Source organism: Staurois parvus, unplaced genomic scaffold, assembly GCF_062004578.1.
Source record: "Staurois parvus isolate SC_StPar_1 unplaced genomic scaffold, SC_StPar_1.0 ptg000040l, whole genome shotgun sequence".
NCBI classification, from domain to species: domain Eukaryota; kingdom Metazoa; phylum Chordata; class Amphibia; order Anura; family Ranidae; genus Staurois; species Staurois parvus.
The window spans coordinates 560,758-578,320 of NW_028317836.1; the positions used below are offsets into that span (position 1 = coordinate 560,758).

At 43.4% G+C, this 17,563-nt stretch overlaps 1 protein-coding gene across 1 annotated transcript; it reads left to right on the forward strand.

Moving 5' to 3' along the window:
• The first annotated feature begins 14,166 nt into the window (after window positions 1-14,166).
• LOC149470520 (uncharacterized) lies at window positions 14,167-17,208 on the forward strand. The gene has a single exon (XM_089663005.1). The coding sequence runs from the start codon at window positions 14,281-14,283 to the stop codon at window positions 16,858-16,860; it is 2,580 nt and encodes an 859-aa protein (XP_089519131.1). The 5' UTR covers window positions 14,167-14,280; the 3' UTR covers window positions 16,861-17,208.
• The last annotated feature ends 355 nt before the right edge of the window (window positions 17,209-17,563 follow it).

Below are 17,563 nucleotides of genomic sequence, written 5' to 3' on the forward strand. Positions count from 1 at the left end.
TAGTCGACATACGGCTACGTTTACTTCCTCGGGCGGCTTGACGAAAAATTGCCACACCGCCGAGTAGGAAACTTTGCCCCCGCTACTCCTCACTGGCTGACTGCTACTTCCTCCGTGCGCACCGGCACCACTACTGGCCGTGGTGGTAGGCTGCAGTGGAGCTGGTGCTCTACTCCGTGGCCGTTTGCCTCCACTGACACTGCTGCGACCCTGCTGCCTCCTGGCAGCAGCAATGGGAGGCCGTACAGGGACCCTTGAGAGACTCTGGACTTGACAGCAGCATGAGGAGGCGGTATATAGGGGCCCATGGCAGATTAGGGGCCTGGCAGCAGCTATGGGAGGCCCGTAATCTGCCAGCACCCTATGTCAAAAAATTCAACACACCAGCAGTGTGAAGAGACCTGAATGTGGCACATGGCAGAGTGTGGCGATGGAGACAGCAGCAATGGGAGGCCGTACAGGGACCCATGAGAGACTCTGGACTTGGCAGCAGCATGAGGAGGCGGTATATAGGGGCCCATGGCAGATTAGGGGCCTGGCAGCAGCTATGGGAGGCCCGTAATCTGCCAGCACCCTATGTCAAAAAATTCAACACACCAGCAGTGTGAAGAGACCTGAATGTGGCACATGGCAGAGTGTGGCGATGGAGACAGCAGCAATGGGAGGCCGTACAGGGACCCATGACAGACTCTGGACTTGGCAGCAGCATGAGGAGGCGGTATAGGGGCCCATGGCAGATTAGGGTGCTGGCAGCAGCTAAGGGAGGCCCGTAATCTGCCAGCACCCTATGTCAAAAAATTGAACACAACAGCAGTGTGTGAGGAGACCTGAAAGTGGCACATGGCAGAGTGTGGCGATGGAGACAGCAGCAATGGGAGGCCGTACAGGGACCCATGAGAGACTCTGGACTTGGCAGCAGCATGAGGAGGCGGTATATAGGGGCCCATGGCAGATTAGGGGCCTGGCAGCAGCTATGGGAGGCCCGTAATCTGCCAGCACCCTATGTCAAAAAATTCAACACACCAGCAGTGTGAAGAGACCTGAATGTGGCACATGGCAGAGTGTGGCGATGGAGACAGCAGCAATGGGAGGCCGTACAGGGACCCATGACAGACTCTGGACTTGGCAGCAGCATGAGGAGGCGGTATAGGGGCCCATGGCAGATTAGGGGCCTGGCAGCAGCTAAGGGAGGCCCGTAATCTGCCAGCACCCTATGTCAAAAAATTGAACACAACAGCAGTGTGTGAGGAGACCTGAAAGTGGCACATGGCAGAGTGTGGCGATGGAGACAGCAGCAATGGGAGGCCGTACAGGGACCCATGAGAGACTCTGGACTTGGCAGCAGCATGAGGAGGCGGTATATAGGGGCCCATGGCAGATTAGGGGCCTGGCAGCAGCTATGGGAGGCCCGTAATCTGCCAGCACCCTATGTCAAAAAATTGAACACAACAGCAGTGTGTGAGGAGACCTGAAAGTGGCACATGGCAGAGTGTGGCGATGGAGACAGCAGCAATGGGAGGCCGTACAGGGACCCATGAGAGACTCTGGACTTGGCAGCAGCATGAGGAGGCGGTATATAGGGGCCCATGGCAGATTAGGGGCCTGGCAGCAGCTATGGGAGGCCCGTAATCTGCCAGCACCCTATGTCAAAAAATTCAACACACCAGCAGTGTGAAGAGACCTGAATGTGGCACATGGCAGAGTGTGGCGATGGAGACAGCAGCAATGGGAGGCCGTACAGGGACCCATGACAGACTCTGGACTTGGCAGCAGCATGAGGAGGCGGTATAGGGGCCCATGGCAGATTAGGGGCCTGGCAGCAGCTAAGGGAGGCCCGTAATCTGCCAGCACCCTATGTCAAAAAATTGAACACAACAGCAGTGTGTGAGGAGACCTGAAAGTGGCACATGGCAGAGTGTGGCGATGGAGACAGCAGCAATGGGAGGCCGTACAGGGACCCATGAGAGACTCTGGACTTGGCAGCAGCATGAGGAGGCGGTATATAGGGGCCCATGGCAGATTAGGGGCCTGGCAGCAGCTATGGGAGGCCCGTAATCTGCCAGCACCCTATGTCAAAAAATTCAACACACCAGCAGTGTGAAGAGACCTGAATGTGGCACATGGCAGAGTGTGGCGATGGAGACAGCAGCAATGGGAGGCCGTACAGGGACCCATGAGAGACTCTGGACTTGGCAGCAGCATGAGGAGGCGGTATATAGGGGCCCATGGCAGATTAGGGGCCTGGCAGCAGCTATGGGAGGCCCGTAATCTGCCAGCACCCTATGTCAAAAAATTCAACACACCAGCAGTGTGAAGAGACCTGAATGTGGCACATGGCAGAGTGTGGCGATGGAGACAGCAGCAATGGGAGGCCGTACAGGGACCCATGACAGACTCTGGACTTGGAAGCAGCATGAGGAGGCGGTATAGGGGCCCATGGCAGATTAGGGGCCTGGCAGCAGCTATGGGAGGCCCGTAATCTGCCAGCACCCTATGTCAAAAAATTGAACACAACAGCAGTGTGTGAGGAGACCTGAAAGTGGCACATGGCAGAGTGTGGCGATGGAGACAGCAGCAATGGGAGGCCGTACAGGGACCCATGACAGACTCTGGACTTGGCAGCAGCATGAGGAGGCGGTATATAGGGGCCCATGGCAGATTAGGGGCCTGGCAGCAGCTATGGGAGGCCCATAATCTGCCAGCACCCTATGTCAAAAAATTCAACACACCAGCAGTGTGAAGAGACCTGAATGTGGCACATGGCAGAGTGTGGCGATGGAGACAGCAGCAATGGGAGGCCCGTAATCTGCCAGCACCCTATGACAAAAAATGGAACACACCAGCAGTGTGTGAGGAGACCTGAAAGTGGCACATGTTTGTGGCATGATTCATGGTGGATTTAGTCAGTTGTGTCAGGAACTGGTGGTTTGAAATCCAGACTAATCCACGCCTGATTCATTTTCACAAACGTGAGTCTCTCCACACTTTGGGTGGACAGTCGTGTCCTCCGCGGAGTTACAATACCTCCTGCCGCACTAAACACGCGCTCCGATGCCACGCTACTGGCCGGGCATGACAGCCTTTCAAGGGCAAATTCAGCTAGTTGGGGCCAAAGGTCAAGTTTTGTTGCCCAGTAGTCAAGGGGATTGTCTACCTCGGTTGGCAGGGTGCTGTCCAAGTAGGCCCAAGCCTGTTGTTTGAGCTCCTGCTCCAGGTCCACCTGATGCTGCTGCTGCGGCTGGTTAGTAGTTTCCTCACTGCGCTGGTGAAGAAAGCTACTCATCATCGACTGCAGACTGAGGCAGCCGCTGCTGGTGGAGCTGCCACTGCTCCTACCACCCCACCCCTCCCCTGCTGCCATGGCAGCGGAACGCGAGCGCACAGGGCCCACAGTGTCTGAGGATGGACGTTGGCGCACAAAGGCAGAGACCAACTGACTACATAGGTGGTTTTTATAGTACGTAATTTTGGCCTCCCTCTCAGCAGGTGTGAAAAAGGCCACCATTTTGGAACGATAGCGAGGGTCCAACAAGGTGGACAGCCAAAAGTCATCCCTCTGTCTGATGGTTATTATTCGGCTGTCGCTACGCAAGCAACCGAGCATGCTATGGGCCATTTGTGCCAAGGAATACGAGGGACTCCCTGCCTCCATCTCCACAGCATACTGCCACAGTGCGTCTGGGTCCTCTGTCTCCTCCTCCTCCTCCTCTACCAGATGCTCCTGCTCCTCCACTCCTGTCCGCTGAGTGGAAAAACCACCCATTTCACTCAATAATTCCTGAGCACAAATGTCCTCCTCTACCTCCTCCTCTTCTTCCTGTCCTGCCCCCACAGGGGTCATGTGGCGTTGAGATCTGTGCGCCACGTCTACCGCACCCTGACCAGCCATTGTTAACAGCATTTGTTCCAGGACGTGCAACAGAGGAATGACGTCGTTCATCCCATAGTCCTGCCGACTCACGAATAGCGTGGCCTCCTCAAAGGGCCTGAGCAAGCGGCAGGTGTCACGCATGAGCTGCCAATGGCTGACATCGAAGTTACACAGGGGAGTACCTTTATCCGCTTGTAACATCAGGAAATCGGTGATGGCCTTTCGCTGCTCGTAAAGGCGGTCTAACATGTGTAGGGTTGAATTCCACCTTGTTGCAACGTCGCAGATCAGGCGATGCTGTGGAATTCCGTTCTGCCGCTGCAGCTCAATGAGGGTGTTCTTTGCGGTGTAGGAATGGCTGAAATGCATGCACAGTTTACGTGACATTTTAAGGATGTCTTGCAGTGGGATGGTGGATTTTAGGAACCGCTTGACAACCAGATTGAACACGTGAGCCATTCATGGCGCATGGCACAACCTTCCTTGACGCAGAGCAGACACCATGTTCTTTCCGTTGTCGGTCAACATGGTTCCGATTTTCAGTTTGCGCGGAGACAGCCATCTGTCGATTTCTCTGTTCATTACACTCAGAAGTTCCTCCCCTGTGTGACTACGTTCGCCAAGGCATACCAGGTGCAGCACAGCGTGACACCGTTGCGCCCTGCACATGTGATATGCCGGTCGGGAATGGGACTTGGCATGGGTGTGGCGGCTGAGGACATGGCGGAAAAAGAGGTGGTAGAGGCGGACATGTTTGCTGGACCAAGGACGTGCAAACGTGGAGGCAAAAGCGTCGTGACCTGTCCAAGTTGCTGGTGCGGCTGTGCCGGCACCACGTTCACCCAGTGGGCCGTAAATGACATGTACTGTCCCTGACCGTAGTTACAGCTCCACACGTCGGCGCTGCCGTGCACTTTGGCAGAGACCGACATGCTCAAAGACTGGCCCACCATCTCTTCTACATGTGAATGCAGGGCTGGCACTGCCTTTATGGCGAAGAAATGATGGCTTGGCACTCTCCACCGCGGCGCGGCACAAGCCATCATTTCTCGGAAAGGTGCTGAGTCCACCAGTTGGAAAGGGAGGGACTGCAGCACCAGCAACTTGGACAGGAGGACGTTCAGCTTTTGCACCGTCGGGTGCGTGCTCGCAAACTGTTGTCTCTTGGAAACGGCTTCCAAGAAAGACTGTTGACGGAATCCGAGAAGAGGAGTAGCAGGAGAAGGAGCATCTGAACGAGCGGAAGATGCCAACGAGCGACAACTCCCCTCAGCAGAGGTGTTGGAGCCTTGACTGGCTGATAGAGGGCGATTGACGACGTCGGGTGACGGAGCAAGTAACGGAGCGGGTGATGGAGCGGGGGCTGGGGCAGGCAAAACCGCCGTATCTTTATCACGGTTTTCCCAGGCCACCGAATGGTGACGCTGCATATGCTGACGCAACGCTGTAGTCCCAACATGGGCCCCATGGCCACGCTTGCATTTTTGGCCACATAGTCGACATACGGCTACGTTTACTTCCTCGGGCGGCTTGACGAAAAATTGCCACACCACCGAGTAGGAAACTTTGCCCCCGCTACTCCTCACTGGCTGACTGCTACTTCCTCCGTGCGCACCGGCACCACTACTGGCCGTGGTGGTAGGCTGCAGTGGAGCTGGTGCTCTACTCCGTGGCCGTTTGGCTCCACTGACACTGATGCGACCCTGCTGCCTCCTGGGCAACCCACCGACTGTTTCGCTCGCTGCCAAGCTGGCACCCTCTTCTCCTGATGATGCAGAAGAAATTGCCTGATGACGACGAGGCAGCCAAGTGCGATCAACCTCCTCATCATCAAGTAGGGTCTCCGCCTCACTACTAGCCCCCTCGGCTGCGTCTGGGTCAGAAGACAGACCTGTCTCTAGACCGGCTACCGAGCCACTCTCCTCGCCAGTACTTGTTCGCCTGGCTGCTGAAAAGGCGGATGTCTCCCCCCGTTCCTGACCGCCCTCTGTTAGCTCTTCCTCACTGTACAGTGGGGCTGAGCCCACAGCATGCGATACTTCGCTTGGTGAGGGAACAGCAAAGGACAGGGGCAGGTAGAGGACATGTGATTTCAGTGGGCTTGCTCCCGGGCCATGCCAACTAACGGTTGTGTCTGACGTACCCACCGACCGTTGGCTGTAGGTGTCAGAGGTGACCTGGGAAGAGGAAGACGACCGAGCCAACCAATCGATGACGGCAGGGTTGTCGGTGGAGACACGACCGCTGGATGACACCGGGAGCACTGGCCTCTGGCTGCGAATAGTGCTGCCTCGACCCCTTCCTCTGCTGCCATGTCTGCTCGCTCCTAAAACATTGCCTCCTCTGCCACTCCTCTGCATGTTGTCTGACATACTCTTTAATTCAACGATTATGTGTCCCTGAGTAACAATTCTGTGTCCCTGAGTAACAATTCTGTGTCTGTCCGAGTAACAATTCTGTGGCCCTAAGTAACAGTTCTGTGGCCCTCAGTAACAATTCTGTGTCCCTGAGTAACAATTCTGTGGCCCTAAGTAACGGTTCTGTGACCCTCAGTAACAATTCTGTGTCCCTGATTAACATTTATGTGGCCCTAAGTAACGGTTCTGTGGCCCTCAGTAACAATTCTGTGTCCCTGAGTAACAATTCTGTGTCTGTCCGAGTAACAATTCTGTGGCCCTAAGTAACAGTTCTGTGGCCCTCAGTAACAATTCTGTGTCCCTGGGTAACAATTCTGTGGCCCTAAGTAACAGTTCTGTGGCCCTCAGTAACAATTCTGTGTCCCTGAGTAACAATTCTGTGGCCCTAAGTAATGGTTCTGTGGCCCTCAGTAACAATTCTGTGTCCCTGAGTAACAATTCTGTGGCCCTAAGTAACGGTTCTGTGGCCCTCAGTAACAATTCTGTGTCCCTGATTAACGTTTATGTGGCCCTAAGTAACGGTTATGTGGCCCTCAGTAACAATTCTGTGTCCCTGATTAACGTTTCTGTGGCCCTAAGTAACGGTTCTGTGGCCCTCAGTAACAATTCTGTGTCCCTCAAGAAACAATTCTGTGTCTGTCCCTGAGTAACAATTCTGTGGCCCTAAGTAACGGTTCTGTGGCCCTCAGTAACAATTCTGTGTCCCTGATTAACGTTTCTGTGGCCCTAAGTAACGGTTCTGTGGCCCTCAGTAACAAGTCTGTGTCCCTCAAGAAACAATTCTGTGTCTGTCCCTGAGTAACAATTCTGTGGCCCTAAGTAACGGTTCTGTGGCCCTCAGTAACAATTCTGTGTCCCTGATTAACGTTTATGTGGCCCTAAGTAACGGTTCTGTGGCCCTCAGTAACAATTCTGTGACCCTGATTAACGTTTCTGTGGCCCTAAGTAACGGTTCTGTGGCCCTCAGTAACAATTCTGTGTCCCTCATGAAACAATTCTGTGTCTGTCCCTGAGTAACAATTCTGTGGCCCTAAGTAACGGTTCTGTGGCCCTCAGTAACAAATCTGTGTCCCTGATTAACGTTTATGTGGCCCTAAGTAACGGTTCTGTGGCCCTCAGTAACAATTCTGTGTCCCTGAGTAACAATTCTATGTCTGTCCAAGTAACAATTCTGTGGCCCTAAGTAACAGTTCTGTGGCCCTCAGTAATAATTCTGTGTCCCTGATTAACGTTTATGTGGCCCTAAGTAACGGTTCTGTGGCCCTCAGTAACAATTCTGTGTCCCTGAGTAACAATTCTGTGTCTGTCCCTGAGTAACAATTCTGTGTCTGTCCAAGTAACAATTCTGTGGCCCTAAGTAACAGTTCTGTGGCCCTCAGTAACAATTCTGTGTCCCTGAGTAACAATTCTGTGGCCCTAAGTAATGGTTCTGTGGCCCTCAGTAACAATTCTGTGTCTCTGAGTAACAATTCTGTGTCTGTCCGAGTAACAATTCTGTGGCCCTAAGTAACGGTTCTGTGGCCCTCAGTAACAATTCTGTGTCCCTGATTAACGTTTCTGTGGCCCTAAGTAACGGTTCTGTGGCCCTCAGTAACAATTCTGTGTCTGTAATATTAATTTTTTAATATCCAAACTTTAATTCGGTCTTTAGTAGTTTTTGAAATATATGCTGGCAGAATATATATATATTCCCTCTTAATTGGATGTGAATGTGAGGTTTTGTATTAGAGTGGTCAGATGTGAATTATTTGTGTTTGAGTCTAGGTAATCAGTAGAGGTTTAAAGTCATGTTTTCTTTTAAAATACTCATGTAATGTATACCATACTGTGAATTCGTTTAATGAGTCTGAGAGTTTAAATTGTAGTCATAAATCATGGATTTTGACAGTTGTATGTAATATAAGAACTTTAGAAACCTTTCTCATAATCTGTATGTCAATCATGATAATGACTTGGTGGTTTGAATGGGAACATCTGTTTCTATTCAAACTAGGAGTTGATTATGGGAGTGGTTTAGAAGCCCGCGAATTTGAAACAAAGCTTAATGGGAGGATCTAATTTCTCATGCATTTTAAGTATGCAGCTTTTCAAACAACGAGGCAGAAGTTTCTCAGATAGACTACACTTCACTTCATTCACTCACACACACAGAGACATTCTTTTCACACACTCTTACTCAAAGCACATGCTTGGACAAAGAACAAAAGAAATTGAATCTCACAAGGTCATTTCTTAAACTAGGCCAAGAAAACTTCTATCTAAGATATGCAAAGGAACTACATTATTTCCTAATATTCAAGGCAATTTATTCTTTATTTTTATTTCATTTTAAGCTACATATGTCTGAATTTACTGTTTTTTATTGACTTTGTATTTGGTGTGTGATCAAATAAAGTCACACTGCTCATACTGACCTGGTTTTCATAAGGATTTCTTCCCACAACCATCTACAAGAACCTAGAAATATTAATAGAGTTTTTTCATAACTCTGGAAATCTAACATTATTGGCGAGTGCCAGCCATTCGATTTTTCCACGTTTTTTCAATTTATCCTCGCTTCTTCAGAGGGGATTGAGATGAACTATTTCTATTGATTAAGCTTCGGAAAGATTGCAGAACCTGGAACGGAAAACGTTGGTTGTGGAGATCTGAGGATTCAAGTGGTGACCAGAAAAGTCTCTAAGTCAGGACAAAAGAGGAAATTTACTACATTCGGTGAGTAGAAAAATGGAATTTATTGATTCATTAGCTAATGAAAGTAAATTGGAATTTCAAGGTTTAGCTAGCCATGCTTCTGATACTGGTTTATGGAAAGCTATGTATGATCAATGTATGCAGGCTAATGTTGATATTGATAGCTCTAGATTTACGTTTAATAAGATGAAAAGAAAATTGCGTAACATTGTGAAGCTAGTTAGAGTTTTCAATTCTATGGTGTTTGAATTGCCAGAGAAAAATGTGGTTTGTGTTGTTCAGACAGATAGCAAAAATGTCTTACAGAGTACAGACATGCAGGATACTGTTGAATCCGATTGTGCAAACTGTGAAACTTTTTGTACCTATATTGAACATCTTGAGCAAGAAATTGAATCTCAAAATGTTGCAATATTAAAAAATAAGCAAATAGCTGTGGTAGCGAAGAAAAAACAATCAGAAATGGCCCAGGCCTCATTTATCCCGGACACACCCAGGGGTGATGAGGAAGGTGGTGAGACTACTGTTCAGAGACAGAAATTACTTGCTAGAGCATCTAAGTTGAAGTTACAGATTCAGGATCAGTTAATGAAAATATTGAAGGATATACCAGCATATAACATGAGAGAAAATTCTTTCCATAATTCCGATGTTTTTGAGAATTTTTGTGATAGGTTTCAATTAACTGATGAGCAAAGAAATCGCATTTTTGGGTTGTGGATCCCCAGTTTTATGGCTCGTAGGTTAGTCAAGACTCCTTTCATGAATGAGGATGATATGGAAATTCATAGCAATGCTACTGATAGACTACGACAGTTATTACTGTTCACAACAGGAGAGGAGACACCTAGTTTGGAAATTTTAGACTCCTTAAGAGCTACTATTAATGATGACCCTTATGATTTTAGGATTAGATATTCTAAGGCATACAGGATGATTTTTAATTTACAAGATGAGACCCCTGCTATGGTCAAGGATTTTGTAAAAAAATTTAAGTACCTTGATCCAGCATCTTTATTGATTGCTAATGAAAAGGATAATTTGGATGACGCTGCCTATATTATTGACAAAATTAGGAGACAATTAAAGCTAAATAATGTAAGACCAAGAATTGCTTTAATTGAGAATAATTATCCTAAGACTGACAGTCAGGATAAAGTCAAGACAGGAAATGCTGCCCCCCGCAGGAATGACAGAGTAAGACAAGGGAATCAAAGACCACTCACTTGTTACTATTGTGCAAAACCTGGGCATTTGAAATGGCAGTGTAGGAAGTTTTTGAAAGACATTCAGATGAGAAATTTGGGTAAAGAAAATGGACTTATTTCTCCTGAACCGTCAGCTCCAATTCGTTCACAGGAAGTTAAGTCATCTTCACCCTACGCTCCTCTGATCAGAGAGATTAGTGAAATGTCAATTAGTAATGGAGGAAATGTGAACAACTCACATTCATCCAGTACTTCAAGACAGCCATTATTACCTTCACCATGACTAGCAAAAGAAAAGGAAGTTGAACTCCATTGTCTGGAATATGTAGCTCCAATTTTCTTGGACAAGTGTGGCCGCCCTTATGTAAAAGCTAAAATTAATGGACAGAAATCTTCTATTTTATTGGATTCAGGAGCCCAAATAAGTGTTTTAGGCATGAAAATACCAATTCCATCTAATGCAACAGTATGCACAGTTGTAGGTTTCAATGGAAAAGGTGATGTTCAAGCTAAAAAATGTAAAAATGTGTCTTTTGAAATACCAGGATGTTCGCAAATGGAGATAGACTTTTGGTATTGTCAAGGATCAGAGAACATTATTGGTGCTGATGTTTTGTCTCAAAGAGGGTGGATACTTGATTTAGCCAATGGCATTGTTTGGCAGGGCTCTGCTAATCGTAAGCCTATGGTAATTGACCCAGCAGATTATTGTGAAGTCGGTAGCATCTGTTTGACAGAAGCAATTGATGCTGACTATAAATGGCCAGATACTGGAGATAATCTAGAATTGAAACATTTAGTACAACTACACAAAAAACTGTGGAGTCAAGGTAAAAATGAAGCTGGACTGTTCAAGAATATTGAAGTTAATATTCAAGGCACAGACCATCCCCCATTAAAACAATACAAGTTGCCGCCAGAATCTGATGAACCTGTATCAGTAATCATACAAGAATTTTTGGAACAGGGTATCATCAGGAAAGCTAATTCAGTTACTAATAATCCTTTGTGGGTAGTGGCAAAGCGTGATGACCCTAGTGCATATAGATTATTGATAGATCTAAGAATGTTAAACAAATACACTCCAAGTTGTACACCCATTGTGGCAGAAACTCCAGACATCATGTCACAAATAAATGCCAATGCGAAAGTGTTCTCTGTTCTTGACATTGCAAATGGATTTTTTAGTATTAAATTGGCTGAGAGTTGCCAATACAAGTTTTCATTTGTCCACAAAAATGTCCAATATTGTCTCAAACGTCTTCCAAAAGGATATCATTCTGCTAAGTATATCTTACATCAGGCTTTAGCAAATGTTTTGTCTAAATTTTCTAGACCTGATTGTTTAATACAATATGTGGATAATATTTTGCTTATGACGAATTCTGAAACTGAACACAGGACTCTCTTAGCAGAATTGTTTACACTTCTGCAAGATGAAGGTCTCAAGCTGAATACACGCAAAGTTCAGCTCATGAAAAATGAAGTAAAATTTCTTGGAGTTTTGATTGGTCCAGGAAAGAGACAGCCTTTACAGGAAAGAATTGAGTCTATTGCGTCACTTCCTGTACCAACAACATTCAAAGCACTGAGACAGTTTTTGGGTTTGGTAAATTTCTCTAGAGATTTTATCGAATCATTTGCAGAAAAAGCCAAACCATTGTATGATTTGTTGAAGTACAATGAGGAAAATGTATTTGGTCCCTGGACAGAAATACAGCAAAAAGCTTTTGAGATGTTGAAAAATGATTTGCAAACAGCTCCAGCTTTGGCTACTGTTGATAAGCAAGCACCATTTGCTTTGCAAGTGCATGCTTCAGAAACTGCAATCTCAGCTGTCTTGATTCAGAAACAGGGAGGAGTCTGGAGAAGTCTTGGATACTTCTCACGTCTGCTTACTCCAGTAGAGAAAGGTTTTGATGATTGTGTCAGACAACTTGTGGGAGTACATTATGCAGTAAAAGCAACAGAGCATATTGTAGGATTCAACAAAATTATTCTACAAACTCCACATAGCACTTTGAAGTTTCTTTTTGAGAAAAATGTTCCTGGAGTTTCCAACCAAAGATTTTCTCAATGGTTGTTGGCTCTATCACCTAAGCAAATACAGGTTGAACATAATGCCAAGTATGTCCTACCTCAGTTGATGGAATACAACGGGTTAGAACATGAATGTCTATGTGAAGTCCAAGAAACTTCCTCTCCTCTTTTCCGTAGAGAGGCAGAGAAAATTGATGAACCTGTATTTGTTGATGGTTCTAGATACTGTATGTCAGGTAATTATTACAGTGGATATTCCATTTGGTATCCAGAGCGTAATTGTTCCATACAGCACAAATTGCCAGGACATTTTTCAGCTCAAAGGGCAGAACTTGAAGCAGTAAAAACTGTGTTGACATTAGACAAGGAAGAGAACAGAAGTCCATTAGTGATCTACAGTGACAGTTCATATGTTGTACGTTCCCTGACAGATTATTTACCAATTTGGAAACGTAGAGGTTTTGTAGATGCATCTAACAAAGTCCTAGTGCACAAAGAGACTCTTGAATCAATTTTTAAGCTAGCAGAGGAAAATCCTATTGCCTATGCAATTGTAAAAATTCCATCTCATAGGAAGGACAATGATGAGATGAGTGTAGGCAATAGAACAGCTGATCTCTTAGCAAAGGAAGCAGCTTTACATGGAGTACCAGTGATTCAGTCTGAACCAGTCTCAGTTAATGTTGTTAGGAAGACAGACACACAGATTCCCTCCTTTGCAGAAGAACAGAAAAGGGATCCATCTCTTTCTGCTTCTCAGGTTGATCCAAAATTTCCCTTTATATGTGAATATGGAATTTTGTATCATGACTTAAATGGGTTTCTGCGTCCTGTTATACCGCAGCATCTACAGGTAGAATTTACAAAGTACAATCACGAAAGCTTAGGTCACATAGGTAAACAAAGATTGCTTGAAATACTCAAGGAAAAATTTTACTGGGACAAAATGGAAGAAACAGTAGACAGTGTAGTTCAATCTTGTCTAATCTGTGCTCAAGTGAATCCTCGACCAAAGGGTCAAAAACCTCCATTACAAAGAACTCCTCCAGCAGATGGACCATGGTCCACATTACAACTAGACTATATAGGACCGTTACCTACAGGTAAAAATGGGTACAGGTATGCTTTAGTTGTAGTTGATGTTTTTTCAAAATGGATTGAAATCTTGCCTGTTCGCAAAGATGATGCATTAACAACTGCTAAAATGTTAATTAATCATGTTTTTCCAGTCTGGGGTATACCAACAAACCTCAGTAGTGACAGAGGAACCCACTTCACAGGTAAAATAATGCAGGCAATGTGTAAAATCTTGGGTATACAACAGAGATTTCATGTGCCCTATCATCCACAATCTGCAGGTATTGTGGAAAGAATGAATAGGACTGTCAAATCAAGGATTGCAAAAATGTTATTAGACAGAGGAAATACTTGGGTTGATGCTGTACCATTGGTTCTGATGAGTGTCAGAAGTACAACATCTTCTGCAACACAGTATTCTCCTTTTGAGTTAATGACAGGAAGGAAAATGCGTATTGTTTTTCCCCATGAACCGTTCTTGTCAACGCCGCAAAAAGAGGCAATAGAAAAAACAAAGTGGTTACAGATGTTGCAAGACAATCTGAACACTATTGTACCACATGCAGCTACTCGCATGCAAAAAATGGTTCCTCCACATTCTTCTAAGTTCGAAAAAGGAGGACAAGTAATGGTAAAAACTTTCAGAAAAACTGGACCATGGCAAAGCAACTGGGAAGGTCCATTTGATATTTTGGATGTTCAAGGAGTAATGGTACAAGTGCAAAGACCTCTTAATTCAGTAAAAAATGCGCGCAGACAACAAACAATGTGGATGCACAGTGACCAATGCAAATTGTTTATACCGAGATAATGATACTGCATTTCTTTTGCAGACATGGATTTCAAAAATCCGGAAGAAACAAAGCATCGCAGATTCCAAAGAAAAATAAACATTACAACAAAAGAACATAAGGAAAATCAAAGCAGTAGAAAGAAAAGACTTATTACAGGATTGATTATTTTCTTAGTGACAATGACAATATTAGTAATCTACAACATAAACTTTTCCAGCAATGCAGAAGTTAACAAGACTGAAGCCCTACATAAGAAAAACACTACACTTATTAGGAACAAAAGATTTTTTCCTAAAGACAGTAACATTAATACAGCTGAAGACTTGCTAGGATATATGTGCATAGGTTATGGTAGAACTTGTTGTTCGGAATTGTATTTCGTTCATAATAATGATATTGAAGTTAGAGCTAAAATAGAGTCTAAATCAAAATTTGTTAAAATGCAAGGATTTTATAGGATCAATAACGAAACTAGTAACTTTGAATGTAATTTATCCGATATGGGATACTGGTTAATAGTTTTAAAGGGAAATGAACCTACTATTTGGTCAGGAGATATTTCCATAGACATGTTAAATACTGGAAATATAGGAAGTTCTAAAACAGATATTTGGTATCAATTACAAAGTTATTCACACTTTCTTGATCCTGAACATTTGAATATTAATGGTAATGAAAAAGAGGACATAGTGAAAATATGGGATTTCCAAGTGACAAGAGCTTTGGTTCAAACTAAAGTCAAAGTAATTGTTACTGTGGTAGATTTGATTGTCCCAGAGATAAAAATATCTCCTCAATCATTAAGACTTGTAGAAGGAAAGGATAATCTGAATTTGATGTGTAATATACAAATACACCTACCTCAAAATTCATTATTAACTTGGAAAAGGAATGGTGAATTTTTGGGAAGTTTTCTTCATGATAAAACTGATGTTATCCATAAAAGTATTTTTGGTAATTTGAACTGGGATAATGATAACTTTGTGTATCATCAAAACACTATATCAATTAATGATACAGGTATATATGAATGCTGCATATCAATAGAAAATTATCCAAAGAAATGTGTAAATACAAATGTAATTGTACTATCCCCTAAAAGAACACAGTGCACGGATAAGAAATTTATTCCAGCCAGTCCCTTCCAAATTAACCATTTCCAGACCAGACTTCTGTTGAGAGAAGGAAAGTTTGTTATTATAGTGTGGAACTTTAACATTTCAGAATGGAAAATCTCAACAAGGTTTCCACAATGTAAAGAACATCTGGTTAACATGGAATTAGGTATTGAAAGATGGTTTGGTACTGATATTAGGAATCCTCACAGGAATAAACGTGGTATAGTTGAAGGTATTTTAGGAGGAATAGGTTCTATTGGTAGTATTACAAATAGCATGGACATTAGTACACTAAAGTCTGATCTCGAGACAGCCGGTTTAGTGGGAAGCAATAGTATTAAAGTACAAAGAAACTTGAATCAAATATTGGAAAATATGGTGATTAAAACAGCCAATATTATGGGTCCATCTATATTACACTTAGAGAATATTACTCTTAATTTAATGTCAAGTGAACAGCATTCCCATATAGCCAGAGCATGTTTAGAAATTCAGATGGAATATTCCACAAATTTTAAAATAATAGCTCAAGCTTTTCAAAGTGGAATAACTCCTATAGGTATTGTACAAAATTTACCAAGAGAGTATGTATATGCCATAAACCATACTGATCTGTGGGTAAATAAGTGGATTGGATGTTATCAGAACATATGTTATAGTTCTTCAATGATTCCTGTAGCAGGAAAAGAACAAATATTGGTTCCAATCACTGTCTTGGGATTACCAGTTAGCAACACACAGTTACTATATTACCATCTGCAATATACAGATTTTGCATTTACTGATAATAATTTTGAGTTAGAACAATTAGATCTGTCTTCATGTTTACAATTTCAGTCTAAAGTGATTTGTCTACCTAATCAAGACAAAGGTATATTTCATTCTTGTTACCATAACCATACTCTATGTTCAGCAAGGATAGAAAAGGTTAAAACCACTTCTGAGTTAATCTCAATTGTAGATAAAAAGAAAGTTTGTTTTCAAGTTATGTCTGACTCAGAAAGGGTTCAATCCTTCTTCTCTTCTTGTACACATACAGAAAACTTAAGTCGAGGTTTGTTCTGTATAGAAGGAGATATTTCAGCAATAAGTGTTAATGGGATGAGAATGAATTTAACAAACATGCTTATGAAAAATATAAGTGCTCTTCCCATACAGTACAATATATCTCAAGTGGATGAATTCCCATGGAGAGATTGGGCAAATGTTATTCAAAAAGATGAAGGTTTACTGATAGCATTATCAGATGAACTTCAAAAAGCAGAAATATTATTTAAACATGAACAAGGGAGTTTAAAAGATATAGAACATGAATGGTCTGAATTTTCAGGTCATTCTTGGTGGTCAAAATTTAAACGTACTGTATCAATGTTGGGAAAAACTTCAATTGCATCTGCAGCAGGAAATATTTTATTACATCCTGTAATAATTATTTTTATTATTATCATATTATGTATTATATTTCAATTATGTTTGATGTGTAAAATGAACAGTTTCTATAAGCGAGTTAGAAGTGAAATTAGGAAAGGAGATAATCTATTACAAGATATACTTCAGAGGAAACTACTTTCTGGTTATGCTGACTCAGTTACAAATAATGATACATTTGAGATTACTAAATCAAAACCTGAGTGTTTGTGATATAAATGATGTGTGCTTGTTATAAATTAATATGAATTTCATATTTCAGAGGGGAATGTAATATTAATTTTTTAATATCCAAACTTTAATTCGGTCTTTAGTAGTTTTTGAAATATATGCTGGCAGAATATATATATATTCCCTCTTAATTGGATGTGAATGTGAGGTTTTGTATTAGAGTGGTCAGATGTGAATTATTTGTGTTTGAGTCTAGGTAATCAGTAGAGGTTTAAAGTCATGTTTTCTTTTAAAATACTCATGTAATGTATACCATACTGTGAATTCGTTTAATGAGTCTGAGAGTTTAAATTGTAGTCATAAATCATGGATTTTGACAGTTGTATGTAATATAAGAACTTTAGAAACCTTTCTCATAATCTGTATGTCAATCATGATAATGACTTGGTGGTTTGAATGGGAACATCTGTTTCTATTCAAACTAGGAGTTGATTATGGGAGTGGTTTAGAAGCCCGCGAATTTGAAACAAAGCTTAATGGGAGGATCTAATTTCTCATGCATTTTAAGTATGCAGCTTTTCAAACAACGAGGCAGAAGTTTCTCAGATAGACTACACTTCACTTCATTCACTCACACACACAGAGACATTCTTTTCACACACTCTTACTCAAAGCACATGCTTGGACAAAGAACAAAAGAAATTGAATCTCACATGGTCATTTCTTAAACTAGGCCAAGAAAACT